Source organism: Passer montanus, unplaced genomic scaffold (assembly GCF_014805655.1).
Source record: "Passer montanus isolate IOZ18808 unplaced genomic scaffold, ASM1480565v1 scaffold22, whole genome shotgun sequence".
Lineage (NCBI taxonomy): Eukaryota > Metazoa > Chordata > Aves > Passeriformes > Passeridae > Passer > Passer montanus.
The window spans coordinates 4,585,434-4,603,817 of record NW_024366815.1 but is presented as its reverse complement, the minus strand read 5'-3'; the positions used below and the strand labels follow the sequence as shown (position 1 = coordinate 4,603,817).

General features: G+C 40.8%; 1 protein-coding gene across 1 annotated transcript; it reads left to right on the top strand.

Annotated features, from left to right (window-relative positions):
- Positions 1–1,793: 1,793 nt before the first annotated feature.
- On the top strand, positions 1,794–17,841 carry CCL28 (C-C motif chemokine ligand 28). The gene is given in 4 exon segments (XM_039710014.1): positions 1,794–1,871; positions 6,804–6,879; positions 16,906–17,032; positions 17,667–17,841. Coding segments are annotated over 4 exon segments (441 nt in total). The 5' UTR covers positions 1,794–1,808.
- The last annotated feature ends 543 nt before the right edge of the window (positions 17,842–18,384 follow it).

Below are 18,384 nucleotides of genomic sequence, written 5' to 3'. Positions count from 1 at the left end.
CTAAAAGGCATTTAAAGTGCTGTTTTTTACCTGTGTATCTTTACAAATCAAATTAATTTTGTTACATCTGTGCAGCCTCTGTCTGGCAGTTTCATGATGTAACCTTTACTGTAAGTGAGGAATATTTGGTGACCACATTTCATTAAGTGGAATTCAAAAGAAAAGCAGACTAAATTCAGCAACCAAAGCCCTTCAGGTATTAATGAGCAAGAATCGTGCAACATGTTAGTACATATTATTAATAGCACCCTTATTAATAATTTATTTGTCCAGGTTAGTGCAGGGAGGTTTCAACCACTCATTGTGTTAGATGTTGTTTAACAGTAGGACAATCTGTGCTCAGGTGGTCTTACAATATAAATTGTTTGGTTTATATCATGTAGGTAACATTTAAGTGTAAAAATGTTAAAATAGAGGAAGGGATTGTAATCTTGTTTAAATTCAAGTAACAGACTTTAAAAATGTAGATTAAATTAATGAATGCAAGTGAATAGTTCTTTTCTCAAATTCTTGGCATTTCCCATATCCCAGGGACTTGTGAAATTCATGCTTCTGGTATTCCAAAAAGAGAGTGGCCAGGAATACTCCCATGGTTTTTGTGCTTTTTCTTTAAATTCACATTTTAAGAAAATTTCTTAAGTATGTTTTCCTGAGACAATGAGCTCATGGAGAATGATGGAGAGGATCTATATCTAATTCATGCATTATTTTATTGTTCAAAAATGTATTCTCTCTGTGTCCTGTTGTTGGTAGAGTCTGACCTCTTTTGAAAGCATGGAAAATCCAATTTTTTCTAAGTGAGACAGTAGAAGTTAACCTAACTGCAGTCCTGTCTACTGTGTTTCATCATAATACATGATGAAATTGTACACTGAAGTTATTTTGTTCCATTCTGTGGGAAAAAGTCAACCAAAAAAATTAAAATGGCATGGGGAAGAAGCTGTTTTGGACGACTGCTCCTTTCATGGTAAGTTTTCCCACTTGTGCCAAGCTACCTGACAGTCCCAGAGACAGAATGGGCATTGATAGGAAATTTAAGCAAAGACACAGAGTGAAAACACTCTTTTGCAGTGGGCCACAAGGCCTGCTCAGGAGGGAAAGGTCCTTCATTAAAGTCACCTTCACATTTCTTAGCCTGGGCTATAGAAAGCATGAAGGAAGTCTTGGCCTTCACTGGTCTTAAAGAAACTGTGCATTCAATTCTAAAGAAGGGCCAAGGATGCTGAGCAAAACTGACAATGCAGCATAGCCTCAGAGGCCTCAGGGATGTGAGGGCACAACTGCCTCTTACCTGGCAGACATGAGGTCATGTGAAGCTGTACAAAAGCCTCAGTGCTAGCTAAATAACAAACATGTAACATGAGGACATGATGGTTTATAAAACAAAATTTAATCTCCTGGTGTAAACAAGGGCTGCAAGAGATCATAGTTCAGGGTTGGTAGTGACTTCACAGGCTACTCTCAGAGTGAGTGAATTTGGGTCAGAAAAGAGTTAGAATGACATTTGTTCGCTGTGAAAGTGGTGCAAGGCTGCTGTCCCCACGTGCTGCTGCAATGTGCTCACAATGTGTTGGTATAACCTTGTCTGCAGCTCTGTTTGCACTCGTCCTGCGTCAGCCTCTCTGAGCGTAACGCCTTCAGACAAACCGGAACATCAGGACCTTTCTCTGTGTATTTATGTTGGTAGAAAACAGCAGCAACCCCTTTAAAAAACTTGACTTAATGCATTTCCATTGAATATTTGTCACTTCTTGTTATCATCCTATGCATACAATGTTGGGTTTTAAAAGATAGGGAGATCAGAACAGATGCTCAGGATACATCTTGTCCAGAAAGACAACTTCAAGTTTTTTAGGACGCAGGAGAAGCAGGTTAGAAACAGAACATCCTGCTAACTAACTAACTAACACTAACTAACCTGTGTGGTGTAGGGCATGAGCTTTCACACGTTTGTGAGCAGACCTTCTGTCTCTCCCCATTTTGGTTTTTGCCTTTTGGAATCAAAATCACAGACTCACTTCCTCATTCAAAAATTCAGTTATGGCCTAAGATTAAAAAAAAAATCCAAAACTTAAGGGTACCTGGCCTTTGGCACTCAACTTCGTCATGACAGAAGGCAAAGTCTCCTGGGAGGTAGAGTTGGAAAGAGGCTGTGGGGACACTCATGTAAATGTCTTTTATTTTTATCTGGCTTAAGAAAAACTCAGCTATGTATTCAGGAAGATGCATTTATTTTTAAAATAATAAGGAAGCATGCAAAATTACTGGTCTTTGGTCTGTTCAAAAATATAATTCCCAATGTACTTATTTCCTGCTTGTGCATCTTAGCATCAGGTATTCTCCTGAGCTAATCAGCCATGGAAAACATCTGACATTCTTTCTTTTCAGCACTCACCTCGTAATCCTCTGAATTATTATTATTTTTTTAAAAAGCAGAGGTTGAAAAGGGAAGGGTCTTCAGTTTGTTCTTTTGCTCATTGCTTCAATAAATTAGGTCCTTCTTCTCATGTTACATAATAAGGTGTCAGCCTTAAATATCATACTGGATGTATGAAAAGGGTTATAATTTGGCTATCTCAGGTGCTGGGAACATGCTATTAGAAGCCAAGATTTTCAGTTTACCAGCAATAATGTACTCTTTGGCAGTCTTGAAGTAAGTTTCTGAGGTGAATCCTGGGGCTCCGCTCAGGGCTGGCTTCCCAGCCAACATCTGCAACATGATGCTAATGGAGCATTCTATCAAATGGTTCTCCTCGCTTCTTCAATAGTTGTTTTCTGGGTGTTGGCCTCTCTAGTCTGCAATATTTGCATGGCCACCTTCTCTTCAGTCTGTTTCATTCTTTCAGAGAGGAGCAGAATCACAGAACTTGTGCCAGCCTCAGTTTTCTCACTGTTCCCACTTCAGAGAGATTTTAATTTCTCTTTTGAATGCCAGTCATCTTCTCTTCTCTGTTAGCACCTGTGCCACAGCATTCTCTCCTCCTCCTGTGGTCTGGCCTCCAAAGCACTGCCCTGTGAGGAACAATCCCTTCTGCTGTGTCCTAGTGGTAGGGCATTCCTCTGTGCTGTTTCCATTGGTGTTGATAATTGCTGCCACAGCAAGAGCTGAAGTCCATACAGCCACCTTCAGGTAAAATGCCTGGGGGTGTATATGTGTCTGTCTGTCTGTACGTGACTTTGTATGTCAGCGGCTCCAGATGGAATTCAAAATACCTATATTAAAGTTTACCGAAATGGACAATGGGAAATAAAAGGTATTTCTCTGAAATTTTAGCACTGCAGCCAGAGTTGGCACCTTTGCCTTCTTGGTCTGTAAAGCCCAAAATGTCATTTCAGGACAAAAACCTGCAGCTTCTTCCCAAGAACTCAACTTTCATCCTATTCTGCCAAAATTTAGTAGTCAGGGAATGAGAAGTCCATGCCCTGAGTGCCAGGCAGCAGCACAGACAGAGACAAGACTTTCAGCAATTCCTGCAAATGCTGCATCTCTGTCACCAGAGAGTCCTGGGGAGGCATGTGAACATCATTTGTGGGGACATTCATCTGGTGCAAGAGGAATGGGTGCTCCAGTCCCTCCTCAAGTTTCTTCCCTGTTCTATGCACCCACAAGATGTAGTGCTGAGTGTAAGACAGATCCCACCAATGCCCTAGCTGGCTGGTGGGGAGCTATCCTGACATGTGTGTGTATCCATACCCTCCCTCTTGGGCAGAGGACTGAATCTGGCTTGCATATTAAGCACTAATAATTTTAACAGCCCAAAGTTTTCTTTGGGGCTCCTCTTTTTTTCCCCAAAATGAAGTACCCGCAGATAAAATATCTGGTATAGAGAAGGCCGAACGAGAGTTATGCAAACCATTTTAAAGTCAGAGGTTTATGATAGGCACAGGGCCAGCCGACGCAGTCTGGAATAGGGGATATCTGAGGAGGCTACAGTTTCGGGTTTTGATATGCACATAAACAGTTGAGACATTGCTAGGAAGTCCAAAGGATATTTCATTGTGAAATCTGTCCTTTCATTATTTAAGTCAAACTAGCAAAAGTATTTATTACTGTGACTTGGTTATTAGGATCATTTACAGCATAATAAGTACTGTGATAGGCCTATTGCATCTATCAATGTGTTAGAAGCCTTCATCAAATTAAGTCTTGCTGGAAACAGTAAAGATCCAAAGTTGTTTCAACATTAATTATCCTGATTTAGCAAACTGGACTTAGTCTTCCTCAGCAAGCAGCACTCCTTTGGCAAAAGAACATTGTCTAACTGCAAGGAATGGGTAAAGGAAGGAGCATTTACTTTTGCCTTGGCTTGAGTAACTGCAGAAAGGTATACATAACTGAGGGGATTATGTTACAGTGCACACTGAAGCAGAAGAAGTTACAATCATTAACCTCTGCTCAAAAACTGAAGGCTCAGATTAAAAGATCCATCAGTTTTAGCCTTGCTAGCCATTTAACAAATAAAAGGTAGAACATCAAAAAGGATTTTAAAAAGCATTTACTTTGTTTCTCAGGGTAGAAGAATGACTAGTTTCTCATTTGCAACAATTTCTGCCTGCAGGTTAGTGCTTTGATTTGAGCTTTGAATGCAATCCAAGTCAATATGCCAATAAAACTCTTTGCCTCCTTCCAGCTATACTTGTAACTAATGCCACTGTCAACTCTTGTCAGCCCAATTCTTGGATAAGAATTTCTGGCTAACTCCTTCTTCCTTTGTAAATTGGATGGCTGCCTGCACATTCATGTGGAGCCATAGCACAATATTTACTATTGTTCTCTTTGTTTTTATTTTTAATTTCTCAGTCTCATAAATCAGTGTTGTTTCCCCAGTTTACATTTTGTCCTGTTTCAATAGATTTAGCATTTTAAATTATTGACACATTATATAGCCTCCATAAAGTAGGAAGAAGATTCCAACAGATTTAGCATTTTAAATTGTTGACACATTATATAGCCTCCATAAAGTGGGAAGCATGTTCCGGGTCTGTCACAATCCTAATTTCCTTGCTGCACTTTCAATGTTGAAGTAAATGGCCATTTACTGAATTCTGAACCTATAAATGATACTATGAACATAAGACAGAGGAATATAAGATATAAAACTTGAGCTCAAGCTGAAAGAAATAAGTTTTATTCAGTGTGCTGTTGTTTGTTGCCAGCAGCAGAGAAAATAATACCCAGATACCTGTATTTACTCTGTGTTCTGAGAGCACGTGAGGTGTGCATGTCTGAGTTATATCTGGAGAGCACTTAGAATTTGTCATACAGGAACAGGTCTCAAGAAACACAAAATGCTTTGGTTCTTCCTCCATCCCCATCACTGCTACAGCTCCCTGTACTCCATACTCTCCCTGTGGAAAGACCCTTGTAATCTGTATCAGGTCTTTAAAACTATATCATCCCACATGAAGCATATGCCAGGACAAACTAATTAATTATCTGCAAGGAAGAAAGCATCCTAATTTGCAGCATCAACCAGACACTGGAATACAAAATCTGATACTGACTGAAGCTGTTTCTTTAACATGCTGCTCCAGTAGCACCTGTCTCACTGTATTTCCTTTAATCTAGTTTTTTCCTCCTCATGCTACTTTGAAGAACCATAATGCTGCTAATATTCTTGTCCTTATATAGGTTCAGGTTAATAAAGCTGCTGTGATCTGTCTTAGCTTTGGTGAGGATAATGTAGCTTTTATAAACTAAATGGTGACAATGAATCAACTTGCTGATTTCAACATAAATGACTTCTTCAAAATCATACTTTAAACAACACACATGATTATCTTCTACTTTCTTAAATTTTAACAGTAGATTTTATTTCAAAGTGTAATAGTCTGGATTTGCCCTGGTCTCTTATCCTGGTAGATAACAGTGAATAGCAGAAACAGCTATGAAGTAAATAACTGATAGCCAGAATGGTTGATTGCACTTTATTAATTTATTATTAGAAGAAATTGCAAAACCAGTTTTAGGATAGTGCAAGTATAGACTAAATTTCCTGAAGTTAGAAATTTCTTCTACCTTGTGGTCTGGAAATTTAGGAATAGTAAGAATGATGTAATGAGCCAGAGCAAAGATGAGCTTGGTTGAATAGTGTAGGAAATTCCCAGACTGATTTTCTGTTTCAGCCCTGCAAAGGTCACAGCAGGCACTGCACTGGCTGTGGTGGAGTAAAGCAGCTGCTTGCTACTCTTACAGCCACTGTGCCCAGTTCAGACTGAAACCACACAGTAATCTTTTTAGGGGTTTGGAAGCTTTGAAACAGTGCTGAACACCAAGTGTGCCAGGAATAACATGGTCCTTACAGACTGAAAATGCCCAGGTCAAACACAAAGCTAGGGCAAGGCTGGGGTCTCCTTGAGGTTGCATTTTTTGTCCTACAGCAGGTTTGGCCCACAGCCTTGCACGTGTAGCTTCCATGCAGGTGACACCTAATGGCAGAGGGGTTTTTTCTTAATCCTCAATCCTGCAAGTACTTGTTTCTGAAGTACTCCCACCCTTGGCAAGTCTGTTGCTGAAGAGCCTCACCAGTGAGGAGGGCTGTGAGGATCTGGCTGTAAGGCAGCACCTTCTTGGGGAACTGTGTGGAACACAGCCTGTCTTCCCATATGGCAAAAAACTGAACCACACGTCTTCAGGTGAAAGCAGGAATCCTGCTGAAGTCCATAGTGCCACACAGGACAGAACTGGTGCCAGTCTCTGCTCAGGGTGGGGCTTTAAGGCACATTCATCCCCAGCAGCCAGCAGGTAGGGTCAGGTGTTAGTCCTGCAGCTCACCACCTGCTCTGTGGCTCTGCTCCCGCAGCTCCCAGGAGGAATGGATGTGAAATTTGTCACCGTTCTGGTTGTCCTAGCAGTCACGGTTAGTCAAACGTCTGAGAGTAAGTAAAATTGTACTTTATCTATTTCTATACTTTAATCTCTTTAAGATAAAAAACCTGAAGTGTGCCTACCTGGAACTGTGTCTGCTTGAGCTCTGCACAGGACCAGAGGTGATAGCTTAAAGGTCTGTGCTGCTTTTCTTCAAAAAGTCAAACTTGCACAGAGCAATTGGCATTTTCAGTGGAGTTAGGGCTTCACCTGAGAATTTCCTCTGCAAACCTGATGTTTCCACAACAGGTGTGAGCACACTGTAATTTTGTGAAGTAGCTTGAGTAGGGAAAAGCCATGTGAGCTATTTGTCACAGGAAACATTATCAAGAAGATTTTAGATGTTAAGGTGTAAGACAGCTAAAGCAGTGATTTCCTGAGGGAACACCTAGTAAAATGTCAGTATTTTTTTCAAAGGGATCTCACAAGTTCAGGTGTAAATTCCTCCTTTACAAACTTCCCAGAGGAAATGTGTTTAGAAAGTCACTTGTCTTTTTCCTTTAAAGTGAAGTTGCCCTGCGTGGCACAAGTTTCAAAACACTTTTTATGACAAACTTCAAGTAACAGATTTCTCCCAGCAGAAAAGCAGTTTTGCATGCAAATTTGCTCTGTGTTCAGTGCAGTATGTCTCAAGGATTCAGGAGGTCTAATAGCACTTTAAAATTTAACTTAACTTTAAACTTAAAATTAAAAAAAAAAAAATTAAACCACTTTAAAAGTTTTCAAAACCATCTAGGAAGTGCTGTGCTTGAATCTTACTTTTCCTTTGTAATTTTTTACTGTAAAATAGACTGTGTTCACAGAGAAGGTAACTCAGATTCTGGAGCATTTCTCAGGCTCTTCTGGCTACAGTAGGAGTAGGAATTGTGGAATTCCTTGAAGATTTAGATAACACGTGGACAAAATCTGCCTTAGAATTTTATCCTGTTAAAATGGCCACTGCACCTGCTGGCATGGGAATGCTCTGCAAGTGCTTTTGGTCTAGATATATGATATGGCCAGTCAGCAAGGTCTTGTGCAACAGAACTGACAGCTGCATGCACAGGTCAAAGTAAAGGTGCTCTCAGAATGTGTTCTTTTACACTGAACCACCTGACACAGGGGAAATACCTTTGCCACCCAACTGTCCTCAAACAGACATGCTCCATACTTGACTACAACACTCAAATGGCAGAACCCACAATAAAAATGAGCAGAATTTCAGGCATGGGTTACAGGCATGCCCTACCTGAGCTGAACCAGATTTGGGCTTAACCCTACCTAGGCTTACGCTTCTTAGGCTCACCATTATGCATCCATTTATTTCATTCATGTCAGTAGAATACAAGCAAGATCTGGGCTAGTACTTACAGAAGTTTCCTTTGCTCGTGAGTGTGAATTGGCAGCTGTTGACAGAGGCCAGGAAACCCATCTGTTGTCCAAAATCACACCTAGCTACAGGCCCAGCCAGGCAAGGCCAGAAAACAAAAATCAAGGTATTCTGTAGAGTGTGATGGGGATTTCCTGCTCCACAAACTCTACCGCTCTACCCCCATTTCCCATAATATAATTCAAAATAAGTTTCTGCAATTTTACTTCAAAAATCCTTGTAATCTTCCATGATTGCATCTCAGTGCCAGGGATTTACAGGGTGCCACACATGCAGTGGAGGAGGCAGCACTGCATGAAGTATGCAGCAGGCTGGACAATGGAGCTTATTCCAAAGATGGTTAGATTAAATTTCAGTTTGAGAAAACAAAAGTTCTCTTCTGGAAGCTCCTACATGTATTTCATCTTGAAGACATGAAAGGAGAAATTCAGTAATTCATACACGGTAATAGCATCCAAATCAAATGTTTGATGCTACAGCTTAGGAATAACAACTAAATAAGACTGTCTGACATTTCCCAAAGGAGTTATCTGCACTCATCCTACTGAAGGTATTCCAGTAATATTAGTCTGGTCTGTGCAGTGTGGGAGATGGGTTCCCTCTTATCAAAATGTATTTCTTTATTGAAACAAACCAGATTTATGTTGATATGACAGCTTCTTTCTGCATCTTAATATGCAAGACATTGTGATGTTTGTTTCGCTAGGAATAGCAGAAATTTCCCCTTCTGGTAAGGCAGTAGATATTTTTTTGACCACATCAATATTATACTTTGTTTTGCCAATTTTCAGCCTGCATTTCTTTGATGCTCTGTACCCCAAGAACCAAGGATGTTGTCTGGAGACAGCTTGCAAACTGATCATGATTTGATGGACAAAACCCTCTCCTAAAATCCTATAGGAAATACCCATTTATCCATCTCCAGTCAGCCTTCCAGCTTTGAAAACATCCATATTAACAGCAGTCCTCATAGCAAAACAGGAAAAGCATCACCACATAACTTCAATTATATTTATTCTTTATATATGCTTTTTAGATCTATGTATTATTATTTATGGTTATACGGTTATAGCTTAGAATCCCTTTATATTTTTTTAATCCATCTCAGAATTGTGCTTTAACTGTGTGCATTACCATGTTAAAAGAGTAGGATGCATTGGAGCATTTTTCAGCATTTGAGTTCTCCTGTCAAGTCCAGCTACTAAGCAACCTCCTTGTTTTTACAGTATATGTCTAAGCTGCATTTCCCAAGAATTCTAGCATCTGGCTTTGTTCACCTGTCAGCCAGGATCAGAGTCTTCTGCATAATGAAATAGTTATTGGCTTGCTTTAGGTTAACATGAAAAGACCTGCCTTGAGGTGCTGAACTCTTAAAATAGCTTCAAGTTTGTTTTAAATGAGAGAAACAGTTTCTGGCAGCTTTATGAAATGAGTGCTAATAAGCTGCTTTACAGGAGTTAATATCAAGTGTAGATGATGTGATAGTCCATTTCCCTCCAAGGACAGAGCCTGGATTCTATGTTCATAAGTCAACAACATGGGACCAAGTGCTGAAACTCGTCTGTGGAAGTGGCTGTACTGATACCAGCACATATCAATAAACACCATGTTCTGACTAAGCAAGCTGGTAATACAATTAATCAATGCAAAGTTGTGTGGGTTTTCTTTCCAGATGTACAAAGCCTACTTTGTAACCACAAAAGAATTCCATTAGGAAACACTAATGCCTGCTGCTAATAGCACAGGTGTGCCAAACTTGTGCAATGTGTGCAGAGCTGCAACCATTCAGGGTGAACGTGAGGCACAATTAGCAGCAGGTCTCACATTTCAGCATAGAAACAGAAAGTGCCTCAGATGTATGGATCTCACTGTGCAAGAGAAGCTTTCCTTCAGACCACACAAAGTTTTGGGGAACACATCCTGCTTAATAATGTTACCCATATTTGCTGGGCTCTCTCATTTTGTGTAAATTCAAGAACTGTTCTGTTTTCTTGGTTACATAAAAGAACAAGTACAGCATGGTTTTTCATTCAAGCAGTCCAGTTCACAAAGGTGACCCAGGTGCTCTGCCAGCAGTAGACAGGCTCCTGTGTGCTGCCAGCAGGATTCAGGAGGGACCACCAATTCCTGGTCAAAACACTCACTGCTGGAGTGAAACTTGTGAAGAAAAGAGCCGCACAAGTCCTGCCTAGGGCAGGTGGGTTGGATCTGGAGTGGAGGGAAATGGAGAAAGGAAGGACAAATGCCTTCCCTACTGTTCTCACTTAAAGGACAGCTTTTCTTTATCATGTTTAGTCAAGAGACCAAAATTAAAACAATAGGTAAGAGCAAGCACAGGGCTTGGGGGCACAATGGCTCCATCACTCACCATCTCTTTCCATGGGGCATCATCTCCTCTTCTTTCCTCCATCCGGCCCTCCTTCATGAGGCAAAGGCCTGCCCTGCAATGTTAAATTCTCTATGGAGGAGGCTGGCAGAACCACTGACTGCCATGTCTGTCCTTACCAGTGCTCTGCCCTACCCTCTGCCCAGCCCCACCTGCCTGAGCCTGCAGAGAGCAGCACAAGAGCCTGGCACGCTCCCGCTGTGTGCCACAGGAGGGCTCCTCATCAGCCACGGCAGTTCTAAAAGACTTGGCAAATCGAAGAATATCAGCTTGAAATGAAGGTGGACAGAAAAGTTCTTTGTGGCCCCAGAAAGTGAGCGTGCACCAATAACTTTTTTTGGATTTTTTGCCTGAACCCTAGACAACCAGCCTTCTCTGGCTGATTAACATGTGGTTGTCAAGTTTGAGAATGGCAATGAAAAAAGTACAGCAGATGGGTAAGACAAGTTTCTATAGATTAAGTTTGGCCAGATAGCAGAGAGGAAATGGAAACGGAAAGTTTAGGCAGTCAAGGAGATTTGATGCTGATCAACTTAAATGCAAAAGCACATATAATGGACAGTACTCATGGAGATCTTTTTCCATGAGAGGCTTTGTTTTCACTGTGCTCCATTCCCAAGTACTCCACTTCAATCACAGAACGGTTTGGTTTGAAAGAGACCTTAAAGATCATTCTGTTCCAACCCCTTCTGTCCTGTGCAGGGACAATTTGGACAGCTTTCATCTTTCTTTTATTATTTTTTTTCTTTTTCTGAATGTGCTAAATAACTTCATCCTTTCAGCAGTTCCTTTAGCTTTAAGAGTCTCAGTGCCAGCAAACATGCCTAAATAATTTTTAGTTAAGCTGCTGTGTATTTCTCATTTCTTACTATGTCACTGAGCAATAGAGACAAATGAAATCAGCAGCACTGAAAAAATCCTATTGACTGCAAAAAGGACGATGCCCAACATCCATGTGCAAAACCACAGTGATTTTCTTTTAACTACTGTTTAGATCAACAATTACTAACTACCCTTATCTAATTGCTGAAACCACAAAAAAAAACCCAAAACCAAAAAAAAACCCAACCAAAACAGCAACAACAAAACCAAACCAAAACAACAACAACAAAACAAACAAACAAACAAAACATGGCCTGAAATTATTATCTTTGTTTAGGATTACCTCCTAATTTCTTCCCACTTGCAGGATTAGAATGAAGTTATAGTAACAATGGAGGTGCAGGATGGTTCAGTGCTCCATGAGACCAGCATCAGTTTTTCTGGGCTCTGGAGAATTACAGGATTTCCTTGGCTCACTGCTCTCATACTTCATACACAAGGAAAATCCCCACTTTTATTGCTGACTTCCATGTAGAAAGGTACCAGCTCTCATAAGTGCCTCTGTCAGCAGAAGGTAGCTGGTGACACTTTCACATTCTCTGACAGAAAGACCCTCATGCAATGCATTCATCTATAACTCACAGATTGTCGATTTCTATTTTCCATATTGTAGCTGTGCTTTCATACACATAACAAAAATGTAAAGAAAAAAAATTTTGACAACTTCTTTTTCATGAAAAAAACTGCACATCAAAATTCTTCAGCGAATGCATACATGTGAAAGCAAGAAAGCCTCCCCAGGCACATACCTCTAATAAAAATGTAGTAACAGGCTCTCAATGTCCATAAGAAATGCTCTTGCCTGTTTAGCATCACTCATTTACATTTTATGCAGAATTTCAACTGGTTTTTATTGGGGTATTCCCCAGTTTCACATGCAGCTGCGGGGCAAAGCTTTTGTACAGCTGCATGTCACTGGCATCCAGTGCTCCAGGTCAAAGACTGACTGAGGAGTGGGTGATTGAATTCGCTCTAAAATGGCAACTCTGGTCATGTAAGTGGTGTCTAAATATGCAGTTATAAACAAGTTGCTAAAGGATGCAATTCCTGTTAGTTAAGATTTTTGCAAAAGGGCAGTCTGTCAGAAGTGGCCAATGAGACACTCACAAGCCCACCTGGATGCATCAGGAGTTTTGCTTTATTTTCCTTGGTTGAGTCTGTGTATGTTTTTCCTTACAAAGCTATAAAAGTACATCAATATTAATTTTATAAATTTTAGTTATAAAGTGTACAAATGGCTAACATGGTGCTATATAGTGCACTGTAAACTGCAATACTGATAGTATAGCAATACTGATAGCAATACTGATAGTTCAGGTCTGAGTGTCAAAACAAGGGATGGTTTTAAGTACATAAAGTAGGATGAGGGCAAGAGGTAGTCAAGCATCAGCAAAACCATTTACGGAATAGTTCAGTGCTCTGAACTGGCTCTCCCTAACACCTCCTGTAATATTCAGCCATTCTACAGAAACTGGTAGTACTGGTCTTGCCAAGTACTTTAGTTTACTAGACCCCAAAGAAGTACAGGAGTAGACCTCTCCAAAAAGCACAGCAAGCAATATCAGACAGAGCTGAAAATATCATTACCCTTCCTTAAGTTTTCATCTGACAGAATTCTTCTGTCAGGAGCTGACTAGCAATGACAAAAGTTTATACTTTAGTTTTACCAACTCTATCTTGAGGACCCAGAAAAAACCTTAAACTTAGTGGTGCTCAATGAGCTGAACTTCCATTTGTGAATATCAATTAACTTGCTTCACAAGAAGTATTGCTGTTGAAGGGAGAAAAACAAAGGACAATGGGGAAATAATACAGGTAGCACGCAACATTTAATTAGTCCTTCTGCACCATGTGATTATTTATAGCCCTCCTCTCTGGGTTGCTGAGGAGACAACTGCTGAGCCAGCTTATGTCTTTCCATCTCCCTTCTGACTGTGAAATCCCAGGGCCCTGTCATCAAACCCACAGATACAAAATCCCCCTGTAAGCAGCAGTGGGCAGTGTGGGTGCTCTGAAGACTGCAGCTCCATTGCTGGCTGCTCAAGCTCACTGCTACAGCATCTGTTCACTGTGCCAGCATCTGTTATTCCAGCACTTAGCAAGCACTCCTGTAAGAAGAGCACACAATCCTCTTGCTTACAGGAAAAATTTTAAACAGACTTATCTCCTGCTTACAGAAGCTGAAATTGATTCTGTGTCTTTTTTTTTTATTTTTTATTTTTTTATTTTCTACCTCATGAACCATTCATTCAAGGCTAAATGATTAGTTAGGGAAAGCATGGATAGGAAGAAAAATGAAAACAAATAGGAAGAAGACTCTCTCTCCACTTCTCCCAGATTAGTTCAAGGTCTGGGACCCAGGGGTCCTTGCTGTGTTCATTTTGAAGAGTGGGTTTAATCTTGAGACCTTCATAAATCTTGAGACCTAGATAAATCCCTGAGCAATACAGCTTTGCTTGTCCTTGAGCTACTGGAGGAAATCCCTTTTAGAAGATCTATTTCTCTGCTAGCACAGAAGAAAATCAAGCCCCAAAATGTTAGTATTTTTCTTAAAAAATAAAAACCCACTTAGATTTATGATTTGCTTTTTAAAGTTCACTGACTTTTTATTTTTAAGATGGTATTAGCAAACAGGAAAAAATGTGCAGGAGATAATTCCATAGTGGAGACACATTCAGCAATGGAAGCCCTTGGGTAAAAGAATACACAAAGCCCAGCAAGAACATTTATCATTTCAAAAAGACAACAAAAGATAATGGGCCTGATTTAACCTAAAAAGGCAGAGCTTTTAAATTATACTCCTGACACTTCCTGTGTCTTTAATGCTGGTGATCTTCCACAAGCAAAAATAAGTATTTTAAAAATATTTTTACATTACTGTAACAAGCCTGTAATATGCGTGCAGAAAGAGGGGTGAGAGAAACTCATTTAAACCACCAATCTCTCTTGTGGGAGAAACAGGGAGGACAGTACCTCACTGCAGAAGCTGTGAGGATAACTAGTCCTTGGCAGCACTCGGAACTGCCCTCCCGCTCAGGCATGCAGCATGGGGAGCACACAGGGGCATGAAGTGTGGCTGCAGGTGCAGGGCTGGGACCTCTCTGGGCTCAGGGACATGCCCAGGGGTGGCTCATGTCACTGCTGTGCTGCAGCTCAGGAATATGGGCTTTTGGGAATGGCAGGATGGAAGGCAAGCAGAGAGCAGCAGGAATGCATGGACTCTGCCTGGGGATGGAGGATGAGCTGGCTGAGCTTACAGGTCAGGATCAGTGGGCAGACCAATAGGGGTGATCTGGTGGAGTGAGGGTCTGCTACAGACCACCCAACCAGGAAGAAGAAGCTGAGGCCTTCTTCAAACAGCTGGAAAAATCCTCATATTCACAGGCCTTGGTCTTCATGGGGGACTTCACCCATGCTGGTATCTGCTAGAAGGGCAATACAACAGTGCTGAAGCAACTCACAAGCTTTGATGTGCGTTGATGACATCTTCCACAACAAGTAATCAAGGAACTGGCACAGAAAAGCACTCAGGTGGATACTTGCAAACAGAGCAGATCTAGTCAGAGGCATGAAATCAGAGGCAGCACTGGCTAACTGTGGGCATAAAGTGGTAGGGTTTGGGATTCTAGAAGAAGGGAGCAGGGCAAAAAATAAGATCATGGCCCTGGATTTAATAAGAGCTGATTTACAGCCTCTTCACAAGTTTGGAAGAATCCCATGGAATGTGATCCTGGGTAGAAGAGAAGTCAAGCAGAGCTGGCTGACGTTCAAGGGTCACCCCCTCCAAGCATTAGAAAGGTCTGTCCTGACAAATAGAAACCCAAGCAGGAGGCCTGGCTGGATGTTGTCAGAGCTTTTAACTACATCAAAACATAAAAACACTGTGTGGAACAAAGGGATGGAAGCAGGGCCAGGTGACCCAAGTGGAGTATAGGGTTGTCTGATCATGCAGGAATGCTGTGAGAAAAGACAAAGCTCAGCTGGAGCTGGACCTGTCAAGGAATGTGACATATGACAAAATGTTCCATAAGTATATAAATAACAAAAGAAAGAGAGGTGAATATGAAAACCCACTGCTAAATTGGACAGAGAAACTGGTGACGAATTACATGGATAAGGCTGAGGCACTGAACTCTTCCTTTTCTTGCTCTTTACCATGCAAACTAGGCAATCTAACAAGAAACCCAGGTTCCTGGGACCAGAGAGAATGTTTGCAGCAAGGATGATTTATTGTCAGTGGAGAAGGACCAAACTAGAGAGCACTTTTAAAAACTAGACATATGTAAGGCCATAGGACAAATAGGATGGACCACAACCAGTGCTGAGGAAGCTGGTTGATGCCGTTGTGAGGCCACTGTTGGTTATCTTTGAACAGTCATGGCAAGTGGGACAGGTTCCTGAAGATTCAAAGAGAGCAAGTATTACCCCTATCTTCACGTAGGGCAAGAAGGAAGATCTAGAAGACAATAGGCTGCTAAACCTCATCTCAGTCCCTGGGAAGGTGATGAAGAAAATTCTTTGAGAAAGCATTTCCAAGATCTGAAAGGCAAGAGAGTCATCAGGAGTGGTCAGCATGGGGTTATGAAAGGGACATTATGCTTGACCAACCTGGTAGCCATCTCCAATAATGTGACTTGCTTATTGGTGAAGAGGAGAGACATGGGTTTTGTGTACCTTGACTTCAGGAAAGGCTTTGATTACTGTCCCTTCTAATACCGTCATAGAGAAGCTGACAAAGAACAGGACAGATGAGTAAAGACTGAGGCAGACAGACAACTGAATGAAGGACCAGGTCCAGGGCTTTCTAATCGGTGCCACGAACCCCAGAGGTCACCATGGGAGACAACAGTGTTCAACACCTTCATTAAAGACCTGGATAATGGAACAGAATGTGCCTCTGGCATGTTTGCAGATGATAACAAAGTGGGAGCAGGAGCTGATCACCACATGGTTTTGCTAACATAAAAATGGGCAGAGAGGAAACTCAGGAAGTTCAACAAGGGGGAATGCCAAGTCCTGAATTTGGGAAGCAATGATGGCAGGCTGGGGACTGGTAGGGAACAGAAATAGAAATCTCATTGGTTTGTCTCTTGTTTCACAGGACTTCCAGGGCTTGATAATGAGGGAAGGGGCATGAACACATGACTTGCTTGGTCACAGCAAGTCATGGCTGCTTGTCTCATAAAATGGAGTTAATTAAGCTAACTACATTGTCAGGGGCTGGGAGCAGAGCTCAAGCAGGACCCAGGGACCAGATGGCCCTGCTTGAGCAGAGAGCTGTACCAGATGACTTCCAGCAGTGCCTTCCAATCTCAACCCCTCTGTCATTCTCTGCAGTCAAACTATGAGTTAGCCCTCTTATACCTGTGTTGTTTCTAACATTGCTACTCCTCTTTTTAGCTTTGTTTCCTGAAGTCTTTAGCTGTTGCACAAAAATTTCAGATGAAATTTCCAAAGGAATTCTCAGAAGAGTGGAGAGATATGAAATCCAGAAAGCTGATGGCCTGTGTCACCTAGAGGCTGTCATGTAAGAGAAATTTTGTGTCCTTCACTGTGAAAGAGCTACTGCAAGTTAAAACCTATCACGCAGCATTTAAATAATTAGAATCTTGGAAAGCTAAAACAAAATAAAAAAACCAATGTTTTATGTGATTTAAGAACTGTCTTTCCTTGTGCTATTTAAACTTGATTGTTAAAATTTAATTATTTTTTCAGTAATAATACTGAATATTATTCAGCCTTCATTGACACTTGCTTTATTTTCAGAACTGAAAAATTACTCATGCATCTTAAGACTTCTCTGCTTTTTCCAATTACTTATCCCATAAAACCCTTGCCTAAACTCATTAAATCAGCTTCATTTTTGTACATAAACTATATCTAATTTTTTTTTCTCGTACAATATCACACCATTTGGATTAAATTGGTACATTTTCTAGACTTTTGCATGATAATCATCACAGTCAAAATAACTACACAGTAGTCTGCTTATTTATTGGTCATAGAAATGTACTGCTTTGCATTGTGATTCTTTTTTCAAGATTTTGGAATGTAAGTTTAATAATGTAAAACTTAGATCCTAATGTATTTGAAACCAGAAAAAAAAATAAACACTTTTACTTTTTTTCTTTAAAACTGACAACTATTTCTTTAAATGTTAGTCTCCACATGAAGGGCAGGAAGTTCTGTGTGAATCCATGGAACAGAAAAGTCGAAAAAATGATGAAGAAGATGAAGCACAAGATTCACAGGAGCAAATCTCATGTTAGAAAGCAGAGAAGAGTCAGAAGAACCAAACAGAAAGAACAGAAGCAGTAGCAAGATCAAGGAAAATGAAGCAAAATGACCCATGATGAAGATTCTGTGGCATATGGCATTGTGGGCAAGGATACCAGATTTCACCAGTGATGGATGATTGTAGCATTAAAATGACTTTTCAAATCTCTATCTGCTAGAGCAAGCAGAGACAGAAAACATCACCTGTACTCAGAGCAATGCTGATCAGCCTATCAGACAAATGACAAGGTGTTCCTGGAAATGTCTTGTAGCAAGTGCTTGCTGTACCTCCTGGATCTTTTGACAGTCTCAAATTTTCCTCTCTCTCACCCTGCTTTTACAGCAACCTCCCCTGTGACTTGTGTTTTAACATGCTGTTCCTTCTCAGTCCTCCAGTTTTCCCCCAGTCCTATACTTGGTCCCTATTCTTTCCTGTCTGCAATAATTTCTGCTGTTGCCTGTTTTGTTTATATTCTTCCAGCCATTAATCTTTCTTTTTTTTCTTCATTTGGCATAGGTTTACAAACACTTTTTCAGATACTTCCAGCTTGTTTGCCAAAACCATGTATTTTACCTCTTCTAAACAATCTCTCCTCCAAGCTG